General features: G+C 40.2%; 1 protein-coding gene across 1 annotated transcript in view; it reads right to left on the bottom strand.

The window, feature by feature from the left end:
- Positions 1–18,013, bottom strand: part of LOC104965614 (ubiquitin-like modifier-activating enzyme 1) — a 32,314-nt gene that overhangs the window by 8,349 nt on the left and 5,952 nt on the right. Inside the window, 6 exon segments of the mRNA XM_010794601.1 lie at positions 9,857–10,048; positions 11,246–11,338; positions 13,114–13,205; positions 13,298–13,499; positions 14,583–14,657; positions 16,472–16,682. Coding sequence (XP_010792903.1) covers positions 9,857–10,048; positions 11,246–11,338; positions 13,114–13,205; positions 13,298–13,499; positions 14,583–14,657; positions 16,472–16,682 — 865 coding nt within the window.

Genomic DNA, 18,013 nt, shown 5'->3' with positions numbered 1-18,013 from the left:
CATTTCAACTTGATGAGTCATTGAGTCACAGCAACATCTGAGAATATCTGGTAAGACCTGAAAAGAAAACTTGCGATTGTGGTTGCAGTTCAGCTCAACTTGCTAGAGTCTTCAACCGCTTATTGTAGAAGTACACTTATCAAACAACACTTTTTAAATCTCTATTTTAGAGTAAGGTTCACATACTTTCAATATGCATAGTGCTAGCATGAAGTATTATTGCATCTGTGTTCTGGATCCCCTCAAATCAGGAGACCTAACCAGGGCAGCTGAACAGCACAGGACCTTACACAATGAAGTATCTTATGATAAGGGCAACTGAACCCAAAAATAGCCGCCTCTGACTGCAGATATACGTGAGGGAATGGGAATGTAGTGCAGCCAGAGGAAGTTCAGCCAAGTGAACCTGATAAGGAGGGAGAATGAATCCAAGTTGGATTGCGATCCCCTTCAGGGAGCACAATAATGCCGGTCATGTTGCACAGGTCATTGGAGTGTATTCATAATGCAAGTTTTTAAACTTGCCCTTTAAGACAATGGAGCATTTTTGGAGACAGGAATAAGTCCCGCTCCCTGCACTCTGCCACAAGAAATAGCTCTGCTGAGGCACGCTCTGCCTCAGCTTCATTATCTGGACTGAATCCAAACAGTGGAAACGCTTTTACAACCAGTCGTGGCTAGAAGCCTGTTTCTTCAAAGGCAACGCTTTCTCTTTGGAGGGCTTCAAAGAAGGTTTAGGGGAGGCAGACGGAGGATCTGTGTGGTCTTTTTAGATCATATTTTCAACCTAATCTTGTTTATCTTCTCTTCGCTTCCATTTCTAAACAATCCTGTTAATTTCACAGAGACGTCAGACAAGCCCTTTGACTGAGCCTCAAACACAAGCGCCATTTATTTCTGAATATATGATAAAGATGCCACTGACTACAATAACCATATGCACATTTAAGTACAAGCAGGTATATCACAAGTTTATTTCAGAAATACTAGAGAAGAAAAATAAATAGCTAGAAACATAGTGAATAGTCAAGTCAATCTTTTCTCTTCAAAGTCTGTTCACAAGCCTTGGGGTATTACTGCAGTAGTAAAATAAAGCATTTTCGCAAAACTATGTGAAGTATGATACTTTGCCTACTAATTGTCACTTGAGTCAGTGTCAGTTGGGGCGGAAGACTACTGAAAGATCGGAGGGTAAAGAGTCAGAAAGACCGCTACTAGCGTCACATCCCCAAAATCGCAGAAATAACCGTTGGTGGTTGAGTTGTAGACGCCATGTTGTGGAGAAAGGGAAAATAATATGTGGAATAAAAGATATCTCTTGTTCGGCATCAGTTGGGAAACTGATTCTGATTATGTTATAGGAGGGCAAGGCTAAACTGGTTGAATACTCGTTTAATAACATTTCACGTTATTTAGCTGATGCTTTTTATCCAAAGCGACTTCCATACAGTTCAATACATGTAGACGTGCCAACGGGAGCAGATTGGGATTTAGTATCTTGCCCAAGGACACTCATATGTACTGGCTGGGGATCAAACCACTGACCTCTAAAATTCAGCCGCCCCATTTAATGTTCTCTAAACCACTAAAAAACATTATAGGCTAATATCGTGTAAATCCGGTTTATAAAGTAGATTTGCCCTAATCAGAGCAGTTTATCTTTGTCTACAGGGACATCTTTGTTTATGTTTTCCTGCATGGCTTTTTTTTTTACAAAGGAGAAACTGTACTGTCATGTAAAGTGACCCTTTGTATGGTCGGGAGTGTCATCTGCCACCTAATCACTATTGATCACCACTCTCTTTGGACTGAAGACACAGATGGCTGAGACCTCCAACTGCTCCCTTCAGCCCACTTCAACACCCTAGAGATTTGACAGGATACCAGCCACACCTGGCCCAAATGAATACATTAAAACAATATATCAGTAAATACATTAAAATGTCGTTTTAAACAAGCTTTGCATTTATGTTCTCACAACTCTTGGTTTTGAAGGATGAGTTCGTGCAGGTAGAGGAGTGACAGAGGAGGCTCAGAAGAGTGCTGGTTCGACACACACGCTCAAAGCAGCCCATTACTTTTGAAAGACTTCCATTGACGTGTAAAACAGCAAACAGAATTTCTATGCGATTGCCTTTCAAATGAGAAGATAACAGCGCTCGGCCTGACTGAAAATGACCTGGGGCAGAAGGACAGAGTCAATAGAGTGCTCCTCTTACAAATGGGCCATTGACAAGCTGGGGCCTGCAGAGACACCCAAACAGCAAATGTCTGATAGAAAGAGTTGTAGTTATAAAACAACAACTGATCAATACAATGTTTTTAAGTGAGGCATTGGAAGGTCCCAAAACTATGACGGGTGCCTTAGCCCAATGCAGGGCTTCTCTTGTCTGTAATCACTAATCAGTGAACAAAATGTGCAATTTTTTTAATTCCCAGCCTAAAAATGAATAAGTCTTGTATGTTATACACATACACTATGACTTCTATGATTACTATAGCACATATTGTTTATTGGGATGTAATATAAAACAGGGACAGAGCTGTTTTCTGTGCAGGTTTAAGGTTTATTCACAGGGATAAATTCAATAACAACACACAATCAGTGTGTTCTCTGTTGTTACTTCCTAGCTTGTACCATTGATTAAACGCCTCAGTAATCAAAGGTCACACTGTTAGGTTGCATGGTTTAATGCTACATGGAATGATGTAACTATTACATGTGCTGGTCCCTGGAGCAGGTTATTGATGTATGTTGGTCAATATGAATTGGTCTAGTTTTTGTCGGCATGATAAACTGTAGGATTAACTGATGATGGAGACAGACAGATAACAGGTGACACACAGCTCAAATAGCATTCATTAAAGCTACATCTGCACAGTTGAGAGCTGGGCGATGTATTGATATTATATTGTTATTGTGATATGAGACTTGGTAAATTGTGGTTATTCTAATATTGCATAAGTGTCTTTTCCATGTTTTAAAGGCTGCATTACAGTTAATCTATGTCATGTTCTGAACTTACCAGAGTGTTATAGCTTTTATTATTTGGTTTGACCCATTTAGCCAATATACTCACATTGCAATGTGAAAGTAATTCATGTCCCCCTGAATTACTATTTCCTTTTTGTCATCCCTAAATGACTGGAGGCCTGCACACTTTGCAGTTGCCTTAGCCCAATACAGGCCTTCTTTGGGCTGGAACAAACATGGACGAAATAGAGCCAATTTAGTTTTTAACTGTCTGCCTAATGATGTGTGAGCCTTCAAGGCCAGAGCCACCCAGCTTTGCCAAAAAGACTGTTGCCAATTGGTGTGAGTGCCTATCTCATTTATTACAAAGGAAATTGAGGCAAAACGATTAATTTCCTTGTTAAGCATAGAATTAGCACTCATCCACTCATTAGGAGTTATTAACAACCTTATGGATGTAAAGACACGGTTCCAAATCCTTTATGAGCACATTCATGTGTCTTTTAAGAGCAGTAAAACGTAACTTTATTTCTATTTACATTACAGAACCCGGACATGTGTATGTTGTTAGTCAGTGCCTTATGTGCACCGCCTACAACATGCAGTACATCATGCAGTCTGCAGACGGACTGTCCTGCAGTGCCTCACAGAGCGGAGGACACACTTAATCACAAGTGGCATAATCAAATACAGCGACCCATGCTGTAAGGTTTTGTCCATGTATGAGGTAACGGGTCCTGCGTGTTTTGGTCGAGAAACGACTGGACGAGAAGAAGAAAGACAACGGAATGCCTATTGAGTTCATGTGTGAATGCTTAGACTCACGGCATCAGGAGCAGCCTAGAAACTTACATTTAATATCACTAATGACAAACCTGCAGCCCATCTCCTGCTAGCATTAGTGCTTTAATGAGAGGATAATGAAGCAGGAGGAGAGATACTTTTAATAACTTCCACATGCTGCTTCCACTGAGTGGAACTGGCCTGAAGGTAAGAAGTTGTGAGAAACAAACATGGGGAAAACTTGAGCAACAATGGATGAGGAATAATAGATGAATGGAAAGGTTGGAAAGACATATCAATAACACAAATTAATTGCTGTTTATGTTTTTTGTATTGCTTTTGGTGTAGAGAAAGTGTTGTTGATCAAAAGTGGATACTCTACTATTTAAACTGGGAAGAAAATAAGTATATAAGCTCCTTCCAGCTATTTGAGAAGACATAATCGTTTTCATCTGCTTTCCAGTTTATTTAACATTCCACTGAATCTACGTGTTGGACACCACAGAAGAAGAAAAATGAACTAGCTATCACAGCACACAGCTGAATTATCATGACCAATACCATTACAATAGTCAAAGCTCTTTTTTAATGCTATTTAAACAGACAAGTATATACACTGACTTTTATTGAGGAATATAACCTGCCTCACAAAATCTGCTTTATCTACTTTGCAATAATGAAAAATAGACAAGCAGAATTACTTTACTTGATTAAAAATGGATTTTGGAAATGTGTAAAGGTTTTAAAAATAAAGAACTTGTGTACATTTGAGGGAAAACATCCATTAAGTGTGGCGTAAATAACTCATTGCATGCTAGGATTAGTAACTGTTGTTACGTCCGTTAAGTTTTTTGTTCCCACAAACAGTTTACGGTGATAACAGCAGGACATTCACAACTCAATATTTGCAGTAATTTTAACAATGTGTCCTTGATTTCATGGCGAAAAACCAGAAGCCTTCTTTTTTCTTCACACACCCTCTAAAGTTGTGTGTGTATCTCTTAGAGACCCATTCACATCACTTTAACGTGGGAAAAGCAAAACCTACAGGACAGTGAGATGTCAGGGTCAACTACAGAGTAGTGACTCGGAAATAGGTTGGGATTTACTGCCTTGCTCAAGGACCCTTCAGAGAAGTAGATATAGACTCATTGTCATCACAGAGGCCTGAGCCATGATTCAGCTAGTTAAAGGGCGGGCCTTCCCGTTATTCTGTTACTCATTAAACAGTCTGGCCTGTGGCTTAAATATGTATGTGATGAGGAGATATTTTTTAGGATGATTTGAAAGAGCTGCTAACTACCAAACATCTCCTGCTTTCTAATTTGGTTAAATGGATAGGGTGCTTGGTGAATTAAGGAGCTGTTCTACATACGCTACTAAATAAATTATCTGGATAAGTGGACCTATATTTGAATGTTCTCTGGAAAATGACTGTTCTTGTCTGATGCTACACAAATAAACAACCCATGTACAAGAATAACATTTTTGCTGAAAACAAAAGATGGGAAGCTAATGATTTGTAGGGAACTGAAAACCAGCAGTGACGGAACAATGCAGCGTAAACAACACATTACTTAAAACCACAAGGCAAACCACACAATAACACCACCAACAAAAAACCTGGAGGACAACAGAAGGCACAAGCCGTCGATGTTGATCACAGATTACTCATTATCCCGTGAGCACTATTCATGTCTGGGTCTTAAGTTACAAACTGCACAATGCAGCTCCACGCCGGAGCTCCCCGAGGAATACTGAGGGCCTTGGATCATGTTCACCCTTTCTGGCACAGTCTGAGGAGGCCAACATAGATTTAACCACATGTGAGGTAAATCTCCCCCTTTGTTGTCCTCTTTCTCTCTTTAAGCCAGCCCCTCTTATTTGTGTGACAGATGTGCGACCTTCAATTATATAAGTGCTGAAATCACAAATAGAGTAGCTGCAGGTTTGCCTTCTATATGTAAAACAACATGCAACCACCCTGGATATATTCGAAAAAAGTTGACATAACCTAGTGTCTTCCTGATTTCTCAAAGGGCATATCCAACAAGAAATGCAAAGGTTTTTTTTTGCTGAGCAAGTGATGAATAAAAAGTAATCAGAAACAGAGGCTGGAGCAGATGATCTCAAACCCCCTGCCTCCTCCTGGTGCTGTTCAGACCTTACAGCGAGATCACTGGGAAATCTGGTTTCAATACACTGCTTCCTGTGAAGGCAGGAAATACCCGTCATTTCTGCAGGCAATTAACAAAGAACCAGTGTGAGTGGCTTTCTTGAGTTCAGGAGTCATGCCTCTAACACTGTTAATTCAATTAGAGACCGAAAGGGCAAGCTGGGAAAGAAGGGCACAGAGGGAGCATGAAAGGGCACAGAGTGAAGACTAGGGTGTGGAGGAGGTGTGCAGAGACATGGAAGAGGGAGTATTTACATGGCACACAACCAGCAGGCAGCCCAGCAGACAAGCAAAGACAGCAGACACTAAAACAGAGAGCTGCTGGAGGGGTTGGGGATGGAGCAATTTAATATCCAGCTGAAACACGTCCTCCTCTGTCCTGGACTGGGCCGGGTGATGTTTCACTTCACAGGTTTTGCTGGGGCTGCAGCTCGGTTACAGCTGCAGGAGCACAGCACTCATAAATCCTTGTTGTCCATGAATTATCCTTTGGTGTCTTTCAAGGTTTGGTGATTGCAATAACAAACCATGTAATCTCTCTGAGCTCCTTTAACTATGTGCTGTAAAGTAAAAATGGCAAACAAGATTGCATTTTAACTAGCATTCATTTATCTTTTTCTGGCCAATCCCAAGCATTGGAATAAGATAAATCAAAATTGTAATGTATTACCTACGACCTCATGACTCCAATATTTACTCTCCTTTCAGCTGGGGTCTCCGCCAACTCCTCAGGGAAAGATATGCCTCCTTACAGTTGCTAAATGCTCTACTACATAAACTAGCAAGTCACTAACCTTGTCTCAATGCTGTTAGAGGCAAACATTTATCATTTGGTTTAAAATGTTACTGAAACAATCTGTGGGCTGCTGCCTGAAACGGTTGTAGAGATTGGCGAGAGTGAAGCAGAAAAGCCATTTGCATGCTGTACAATCATAATATCAACCCGTCTAAATTGTCATCTAAAGCTCAGGGAATTTCTGAGTCGGGTGATAATCCTCTGTAGGTTCTCCATCATAAGCACCCCCTTTTTAGACTCTAATATATCAAAAATATTGAATGGAGCCACTTTAATTAAATAGAACATCTGGAAAATGTGAATATCACTGAAAATATGTGTCTAAATTCTGCAAGAAATTGTCATCATAAGAAAGTCATGCTGTATTTTGCAGATATTTATATATTTAAAATGTCAATTTCCAGTAAACCATGTAAACACAATGACAAATAGGGTGCCGACAGTAGAGTAGGACATTCTGGCTTGAAGACTGCAGCTTTAAAACTGCGGCAGCACCATCTGAGCCCAGTAACAACACACTTTCATGTACATATTGCTTGCCAGATTTGGTACTCCTTTAATGGCCTGTGCCCTCGACCCCCGGGTGACAAACATAAACACTAGGAGGAAAATGATACTAAAGAATCGCAGTGTTGATCAGACAAGGACAGCCCCCCGTTTGTTTACATATTTCTGCCTCCATAACATCAGCAGGGAAGGCCAGGGGAACTTCCTATTTTGGGAAAGAGCTGCCTTAAAGCAACAATTTCTGGCAAAGGGTTAGCATGGTGGGAGAACGAACTGTAATCTAGTTCAGCTAAAGAGCCTGTGAGCTGAACAGTTTTGTCTGGATACTGTGGTACACAGCCACATCTAAAACACCTTTTCCTAAAACCTTCAATCACAAAAAAACATCTCATTAACATATTTGTTCCTCTTCAGAGTTGTGATAATGCAGGTTTCATTACGATGACTGACAAACATCTGGCAATGCTGTAATGCGGTGGTTCAATTCCACTGTGGGACAACACTGAGTGGACCACCAATACTACCAGTGAGACGTGAGTGTTGTTACTTGATATTAATGAACTGAGACTGATCTCACGAGGGGAGAGGTCTAAGTCATTGGAAAAGTAAGCCGAGCTCCTGATGCTGCATGTCTGATCATTGATATTTCACAGCTGCACGTCTGCAGTTGCTTCAAAGGGGGCCTAATAAAACCTTCTCTAATCCTAGACAGATTAAAGATAAAACAGTATTAATAGGTATGTTGCTTTTGTCTCTGCTTCCATTTTTGTCTGCTAATTTAAGTTATTGCATTGAATAATCTATGTTTACATTCTTGATTCCATTTTTGATAAGGGTCCCGTAAATCTGTTAATTACCTCCGCCATGAAGGTCATGTTTCAGCTCAGTTTGTCTCACTGCCATCAGGATTACAGGAAAATATCTCTCCTGATTTTTAATAAAACATGGTGGAAGACGGCCGCATAGTTGAAGGAAGAAGCCTTTACATTTTGGAGAAGATCCGAATTACAGACTTGATCAAATAAACTATTTTCACTTTATTTAACATTCTGAAATAGGGCTGAATAATTGTGAGCGGCCCATATATTGGAAACAACAACTATAACACAGCTATGGACTTGTCGTTTAACAATTACCTATGTGGATAACACACTGCAATGAAAGAAAGGGAAAATGGTAGAGAAAAGGTGCTGAACTATTTTCCTACAAAGTATCACGGACAAACTTAAGTTCATCATGAGGACTTATAACTGAAATGTTTTCTTTGGCAGACATTAGAGCGTCTCCCACTCACAAGGCTAAAGCTTTGGCAGCCAACCATTTTTTTCTCTCATCCTCTCTGTGTTTGCAAGTATGTACCAGCACATGTGCGTTCCTCATTTATTGATGCTAGAATTGAACCTGACGCTTAGAATGCTGAACCTCAGCTGAGCCTTTTTCCTCTAGTGGTGACCTGTCTGTCTAAGAATAAATACACCCAGTGCCCTAATAGGTGAAAATACAACACTCTGAGGCTGCTGAAAAAGCCTTGGTCTGGAAAATCAAACGTCTGCCCATCCCTCTGACGTAATGATTCAACAATTGAAAATATAACCCCTGACTTTCTGAGTGGCCAGCAGCACATTTTTAGAAGTATGGGAAAACACTTTCGCTGACAACAACTGTGAGGACACCGGGGTCTTTGTAAGTAAGGAAGAAGGCACGCCTGGAACTTCAGAACTGTGCAGAAAGCCACAGCTGCCTCTGTCATCACAGCAGACTTTAATGCAGCTGCAGCATTTCTGCCTGTAACTGAAGCTGAAACGAGACCTACACTGTCTCAGAGCCCCCTACCACTGCAGGCTCACGTCCCAGAGGACACAGTTACCCCACTCGCTGACCCCCAGTGACCCCTGTCTGTCAGAGGTTCAATGCTCCGAGTGAGAACGCTGGAGAGGGCAGCTCCAATATCTGAGGTGAGATATTGAGGGAAAAACAGTAAAGACTTTTAGAGGGGGATATCCTCTTGTACTCTGCCTACAATTTGAACCATGGCTTTTGAATCTGGCCGGTAGCCATTTGGTGTTTGTGTTTTAAAGCTTGGCCGATACAGCATAAAGAACTTAGTATGACCTCCCCCACCTGGTATAACCTCAAACGTTACCTTGAATTTGATCATAAGAAGGACTCTTAAGCCTTAAGAGAATAAGCTCTTGTCACTTTTGCTTTGAGTTACAGTTGCCTTAAATTCACTTAATTTGTGCAAACACAGAAGCAGAAACGGGTGCGTTTATGCTTTACCTGCACTGAAATGCCCTGAGGATTATACTGAGCTAGCAAAGGATTTAGCTCATATGCAAAATATTGAGAGTCAGCAGTGGTCTCTTAGAGCCTTCATTCATGACTTGATACGCTCCAGACAGAGAGGAAGGACGTAAATCTACAAAGAACCAAAAATATTTATTCCCAAAGTAGACAAGCTTAAATTATTAATGTAGATACAGTAAGAGTCTGTCAGGCTGTGTAAAGTGCCCTACTCAGGTTCTGAGTGTGAATGACTGCTTTGTCAATTTTTCCTCTAAACCTTCCACAATCACTGACTGACTAAAGATGGCTGTGGGTGTACAGAGGTGTTACTCACCTCAAAGTAGCGGTTCCGAGACGGCTGGGAAAATACAATGTACGAGGTAGCCAGGTACATGTATGCTGTCCGGTAAGAGCTGATCTCCTGGTGGCCCTGGATCAGTTTGTATAGCTCCAGGCACATCAGGCCTGCCACCGCCGCTGTGGTGGTAGCTATGGCTGGGATTATCCTTCCAGCTATGAGCTTACTCTGAGGAGGAGACAGAGGAAAGCACACTATTAAAATGCAGTTCAATAAAGTAGAATGATATGATCATACTTTGTTGTTTTACAATTTGTAAGTGGTACAAAATATATATATACTATACATACAGTTTATTTACACATTTTATGTCATCTTTAAGGTGCTTGTATTTAACTTGAATTTCATGTGGTGTTATTTTTAATACTTCAGCTCCACCACAATCACTGGTTGAAACATTTAAGTAAGTGGGTGAGTATATAGACCATATACTTAAAATAGCCATCCAAACAAAACATTAGACCACAAGAGAGGTCATGTTTTAAGTATAACTTTTAAATTGAGATCAAAATGTACTAACTAATACTATTAATGTAAAAGAAGCATGTTGATGTTGTTGGACCTAACATTAACGACTCTATAAACGAGTTCACATTTTAATCTGTATTATGCATCTTCTTCAAAATAATTACTAGGCCTATGTCAAATGTAGTCAGTGGCATTTTTCATTGTTTTATACATTAATTGTTTTACCTAAGGTACATTTGCCTTTTTAGTGTTGTTGTGTCCTTGGGCAAGACACTTCAGCCTAATTACCTCCTGTGGGTATTGTCCACAGTATTTACTGTTACACGTCTGATATGTGTGTAATGTAATGTAAAGCGCTTTGGACATTCTGAAAAGCACTCTACAAAATGTAATTAATTATTATTATTATTATTAGTGTATTCATACTGTACGTTTTGCCTGAATCCAGGGTTAAAAGGTGAATTAAAGAAAAATAAATCCAAACATGATGCTACATGTGTAAATCTCTGTATGATTACACATGAGTAACCCTCTATTGTCTCCCCTCCCTCAGCAGGACCCTTCCCCCAGTCCCCCATCTGTCCTGGCGGTGTGTCTGCAGCAGTGGCTGGTACAAGGCCTGGCTCAGGTGGCTCAGGTGGCTCAGGTGTCACCTCCCAGGCGACAGGTAAAGTGCTGTGATTAGTTCTGCCCCAGGAACAATGGGTGAGGCGGCTGATTCTGTGGCTTTAGGGCAGGTGTGTGCTGCGTTGACTAAAAACATGACCCCAAGGGAGGGGGAGCAGTATTCATTGCCTTTTTCTTATCCATGCCACCACTTCAGCTTCATCCCTCTTTAATATGTTTTACCCTTTCACAGAGATTTGTTTTGATGATGCACGGAGAGAAAATGTTGACCTGGTGCCGACTGGCTGCAGGGATGACATAGTTCTCCGCTCTCAGGTTGGATGCAGCAACAATGTAGTCCATGTGGAAGTTATTGTCGTCATCCTGTATTAGGTGAGATAATAAACATACAGTACATCAGTCATTCAAATAGCTCCAAAGCTTGATGCGTCAGACAAAATGTATCTGATTAGGTATTGATGTCCATGCCTAGTGACACCCCCGCAGTCATATGATGCTCAGTGTGGCTGCTTTGAAGGCTTTGTTGTTGTGTCGCTTAGATCAGCCTAATACATGACTTGGTCACCCCATCAGAATGCAGAAGAAATCAGATTTCTGTTGTGATGGACAAGCCCAGTGAGGTCATGCCTCTGCTTCAGCGGCTCTACAAAGGCTAGGAAGGCGACTGTCACTCAGGGATGGCTTTAGGGGATGTGAGGAAGCTGCTAGCTGGCAACCTGATGCATATGAAACCCTCCTACACACATTCCATCTATCCACAGCACGACCTGGGCATGTGGGGATAAACAATAATGAGGAGGGGGAGCACGGTAGTTTGGGGGTCTCATTCTTATTCAAGAGGATATTCGATATGTACCAGACATACCTTTTACACCTTCATTACTGCTTCTCCTGAGTCACTCACACTGCCTGCTAGTCATTTCTATAGCCTGTCTAAATTCCTCTAACACTCAGCTCTGTAGCTACAGCAACTGCACCCTGACTGCTCCGCTAATATGTCTTTGTTGGAGGTGTATGGTCGGAGGTAAAGGTTTTGTCACTGTGACACACTGCTCGCCTACACACTCTTAATAAGATAAAGAAAAGGCTTGTATCAAAAAGGTAAGAATTTTAATTATTACACTCCTTTTCCAAGGTTTCTCAGGAAACCAAGGATTTTCCTGCAGGGTCAATAGGTCAACAGGTAAAAAAGAGGACATTTCTTAATTAGGTATAAGATTAAATGATATTTTGGGATAAACATCCACGGTTATGATTAAAATATAACTGCATCGTATTCTGCATTTGTTTAGTGTAATATTAGATACAATAAAATAAATAAAATATTTTCTTTGGTCCTTTGATGAAATTTGAAGGAACACATTGCTGGAATTTACAGGAAGCATATTATAGAAACTGGCTGATAACTTTAATCCAAAGTTGTTTTTGATTCTGGGTCTATTCAGAGTCTGATCTTCTTTATTCTGACTTAGCTTACTGTGCTGAAGCAACTGTTAAGGACACACCTTTGGGAAGTTGTTATTTGTTGTATGTCTGTGCTCCCAGATCACTTTATAGAGATATATACCTTATGCTTGGCTCCCCCAGACACTTCCAGGTGACAACTCAGCGCTAAACCTGATTAAATGTCCATACAGTGAGTGACTATTTGTTAATAGGCAGTGAAAGAGAGTGTGAGGAGAGACTGTGACTGACAGGCATACAGGGGAAATCTACCCTCAGGACTCCCTTCACTGATGCAGCTGACACGTGTGCAGACACTATGTCTTTGTCCTGAGTTGTTGAATGAAATGCATTTTTCCTAAAGTTTTATAATACACCTCTTACATATTAAATAAATCTGTTCCATGTGAGCTGGCAGTAAGATGTTTTTTCACAATGTAAACTTCTTCAGATTCATATATTTAAGCCCCAGGGAGTTTTAACAGTGAAAAGAGAGCACAAGCAAGCTCTGTTTCATGAATGTTTTGAGCAAAAGCAAAGATTCGGGTCACTAAGGACCCAAAGACGAGGGAAAGAAAGTCATATTCTGAAAGCACCTATAGTTCTGAGTGCAGCTCCCTGCTAACGCTAAGCCTCCAGTCTGTCTCTGCTTCTGCGGAGCGTGCAGCAGAGGTGTCACTGTGCTCCCACCCTACCTTCTCAAAGTCCGTGGGGTACATCTGCATGGCTGAGCTTTTCAGAGACGGGGAGGCCAACTTTCCTTTCAGCTCCTCAAGTCTGGCTTTTTCTGTAGCATGGACAAAGAGAGACATGAAAAAAAAGGAATTCTTCAAGACAGTGAGTAGTGACATTAAAAATCATGGAGTTCAAATAACTCACCGGCATCATCACTGTCCTGTTTTTTGTCCTCCTCCATATCCTTATCAGTGAGGTGAATCTTCACGGAGGACTTGGGAGTGAAAGACGGTACGGAGACTTTCTCTAAGGTTTTTCTGATGGAAGCGCAGACTGTTGTGCCTTTGATCCCGTAGATCTGCCCGTACAGATTGGCTGCTGCCACCACATACTCCTTGTGGGTACTCTAAAAACACATAATACAAATATAAACTTCAAATTAAATCGACACTTTTGTCATATTTTATCAGAAAACATCATTTCCATATAAATCATAGTTATTCTACCTCTCTTCAGTTGAGTACACTTTAAAATACTTAAATTCCCTGATAAGAATAATTACAAGTTGTGCTAATGTTGCATTGTGCGACTCATAATGCAGGAATAAATCCAGCAATTAAATATAGAATAGATTCGCTTTTAATAGAGAATATCTACAGCAGTAAATACTTCTGAGATACACACACACACACACACACACACACACACACACACACACACACACACACACACACACACACACACACACACACACACACACACACACACACACACACACACACACACACACACACCTTAACAGATAATTCATTAAAAGTGAAAACAAATATATTTAAAAAAAAGATTTTGTAATACCAATACCACACAGGTGGTAAAGTAGAACCACACTATTCCAACTAATACACAGTATACACTCTTCACTCAAACTTTATAGGAAAAGGAACATTGGCACTGAAACCGGAGTGTGCAATTGGATCATCTGTCAAAGTTGAGAGCTTATAAAATATAAGATGACAACATTTCATAAAGATTGAAGGGCAAATAAACAGTAAAGGAGTCAGATAGCAGTAGATGGAATAAAGGCTGAAAGTACAGTGATGGTTGAAAATTTCTGTTCGAATCATTAATGCAAGGAAAGCAACTCTTATTCCATTATTTATGTTGTGTGTAAATTTCAGCTGCTTCATTACCACCTTATTATCTCCTTTGTTTAATATTAGAGTATGTAGAGATAATCATCAAGGATGTGAACGTGATAAGAGATTATTATCTGCCTTTTATTATCCATATGCATGTTTAGTGGCATTCACAGATCAGATAAGAATCCCGTATACAGTCAAAGTCGGGAACAGTTACTATCACATCAGATAAAGAAGGAATGCTAACAGTCATCAACAAATACTGTGGCATTTCTGTGATTCCTGTCCCCTGTTTTAGGATGCATGTCAGGATTACTACTAAAAGAGCAGCCGGACCAGGTTCTACTTACATTGTTGAAGTCAAAGGTCAGTGGCTGTGGACATCTCTTGGATCCAGACCAGAAGGGTAGACCATCAGCAGTCTTCTAAAGGGACGCAGAAGAAAATCGTTTTTTCAGTTAAAATTCGAGATAGCTAAAATATCTCGTTTACATTTTTTTATTCGATATATCGACAGAGCTCACCGTAGTTATTAATAATAGGTGTAATTAAAAAGGGATCCATTTCTATATTCCCAATGATTTTAAACTTGACATTTATATCAAATTCAAAATACAGTATGAGTGTATTACTTGATAAACATCACCGAGTCCTTTACATTTTCGAACCAGCAGGAGGATTCCCGTAGTACTGCCAGACTAATATTGTTATCAGTCTTGTGTTGACAACACCATTTGTATTTCAGATAAAGAAACAAAGAGACTGAGGGCTTTGATGTTTCCAAATGGTCCATATGCTGGAAAGGGAGAGTCCTGTGGTGCCAGTTCTCACAGCAGGGGGGCTTTCTAAAGTAGCCAAAAGGCATCTAATGTATTCTCCTTTTCACAATTAAAAAGTATTATATCACTAAGTTTAAGAATGTATAAGGCGTTCCTATGGTACAAATAAGACTAGTCAAACATAGAACCACTGTTCTTTCAATAATAAATAATAGGTGGACTTTTGAGTTTAGAGTGTTTTTTTTAATAATACAATTGATTTGTCTTTATCAATCTTAAAAAAAGAAAGAAGATAATTCATTGTATTTAAGTATTTAGAGTGCTAAAAATAACTGAAATGTTAACTTAACACCATGTCTTAAAATTGCTTTATTTAAAACACGAAAAACACATTGTCTTAAGTTGAATAACTCTCCAGACACTAGTTTCAGCCCTCTTTTATGTTCTTAAACTGCGGTCATTTAATTAGCAAGAAGTGAGCAGCTCACTGTAAGGCATGGGTTTGAATACAAAATATGAAGCCTTTTATCTCTACTGTCATGTTAGTAAAAGGTTCAAACACTTCTATATGGAGGCTCACACTCATAAAATTAGCCGTTATGTTGAAAGTGTGGCCATCTGTCATGTTTGTGCACCCATATTTGTCTGGTTGGTTTGCGAGCGTTAACGGACATCAGCTGCCTTATCATAGTTCCTCAGAAAGTTTGTGGTCCAAAGTCACTTTCCAGGATGACAATGAAACCATAACTCTTGTAAACAGTAGTTAACCACAACAGCTATGGAAGGAAAAAGAGAAGCAAAAACATAACATAACTGCCACAGAGTTTGTAGAGTGTGTTCTGATTATAACGTTTAACAATCATTTTAGGAAGGATTCTATAATGGTCCCAATGCAAATAATACCCCACAAGAAAAATTATTAATTTTATAAGCGAAATAATATGAAAAGTTTAGATTATTTCTCAAGGGAAATGCAGGGGAAAATCACAATTGGACAGAGGAATTTCTATAACCCTGCAGGGACGTTTAATGAAAGTAGAAACGGCCAGTTGCCGGACTGAAGTTAGTGAGGGTTTGTTTGGGTTGATACTGATCCGTGCCCCCCCAGGTGTGACAGCATGATGTGACATCACTGTCTGCATGCTTCACCAGATTACAAACCCTCAGAGCCGCTCAGAGATATTTATCAGAGATGGCTTTTAGTGGTTTCAGCTTTCTGACAAGGTTAATAGTGGTTCTTAAGGCCCGGGGAAATATGCTGCAATACACAATGAAGTGAAATGTAAAGAATTAAACACTGACTCGCCTTCCTTTTGTGCTAATGCCACAAGGAAGATTTTTGTTGATTTGTATGCAAGGACCTTACATAAAAAACAGTTCCAATCTGTGTGCATCAACATTGTTCACAGCTCTATGAAATGGGGGCCTTAGAGAGTTATATTTTCCTCGTGTGATTTTACCTCTTCAGGAGGGAAACAGTGCAGAAGCTGGCGGATGTCATTGTTATACAGATTCTCCCACTTGCTCCGTGCCCAGCCGACACAGTCTTCCCAGCTCGTTGGACGCTGTCCTCCAGCTTTTATGTTCTCCAGGCTGCTACACAACGCCTCAAGAGCCTCCAGGGCCTCAGCGTCTCCCAGACCAAGAGTCCGAGGCATAAACTCTGGATCTCTGCAGGAAACCATACAGAAATTCTTCATCATGTAATGACAGACAGAGGCAATCATTAGATGTCAAAAAGACAAGACCTGACAGGTATCTTCAACATTTCTGGTTGTAAAATACATTCTCAGAGTGTAACCTACAGAATAACAGCTATGACATCTATTTTTCTGGAAGGGAAAGACCAGTTACACAGTGGGAAAAACATTTGAAACGGAAAGCAGAAAAGCGTGTATGGAAAAATATCTGATTTAAGGAAGCACAGAGCAGAATGACTAAACAGATCTTAGTTAATCTGGGTGTAGTCCTACTAGTGACTCAGAGGGGATTCCTTTGACGCGTGGCTGTGTACGTATAGGAAGGAAAGTATAATCTTGTAGTGTACTGGTCAGTGAAACTGCAAACCACACACCTGAACAGTTCATGTGCCATTATCATGTTTCAGTTAAACAGTCACAGCCTTGCACTGCAAACACAAAAAGGGATCTACCTCCACTGTGCGCAGTTACACCTTAACAGGTCTAAACAGGAACCTTGAGAGTCATAGTTCTGCTTACAGCTGCACAGGTGGGAGGGTAACACAACAAAATGTGACTGTATTTTCCATGAACTCATCAACAAGAGCTTGAATTTACTGGACTACAACATTTACCTGACCCGCCTCATGAAAAAGTCCAGAGCACTTTTCCATGACTGCAGCACAAAGAAACCTCAGATGAAACACATAATACATGTTTTTATTTCCACACATCAGTGTGATGGGAGGAACTGTAACGGCTGTGTTGACCAACGATGAACATTTCTGCTATAGGCGTGAATTTTGTTTCTGTTTAAAGATGCGAGAAAGTGCTTCACAATGAGGGGGAATTACATCAAATCTCACAAAAACAAACAGAGACATCTCAAAACATGGCGGGATTAGGGGGGCTCCGGAGCCTCAAAGCTCAGACTACGTTTTGGCCTGGGGGCTCAAATCTGTTACTGTGACATTATAATTAGAATGACGTGTTTTTCATAACAAACTCAAAGATTCACAAGTCGAGCAAATATCACATCTCAAATCAATATGTATCAGCAACACACTGACAAAGCCTTTTGTCATTATATAGTACTTTCTTTAAATAGCATTTTATTTAATTATTCAGAATTGTTTCTTAACCACAAAGCCTCTAATTAGTTGATATTTCACTATTATTTGTAGAAAACAGTTTGAGCTGCTAGATAGCTCTAATGGAAAAAAAGAAAGACTGTTAATACTCTTTTACTAGGAGTTTACTGCTAAAAGCCAACCACATGTTTTCCCGTTTATAAAACAAAATAATGAGCTTGAAGCACTTCAT

Source organism: Notothenia coriiceps, unplaced genomic scaffold (assembly GCF_000735185.1).
Source record: "Notothenia coriiceps isolate Sejong01 unplaced genomic scaffold, NC01 NC01_scaffold00037246, whole genome shotgun sequence".
NCBI classification, from domain to species: Eukaryota; Metazoa; Chordata; class Actinopteri; order Perciformes; family Nototheniidae; genus Notothenia; species Notothenia coriiceps.
The sequence above is the reverse complement of the archived record's forward strand: the minus strand, read 5'-3'. Positions and strand labels throughout refer to the sequence as shown.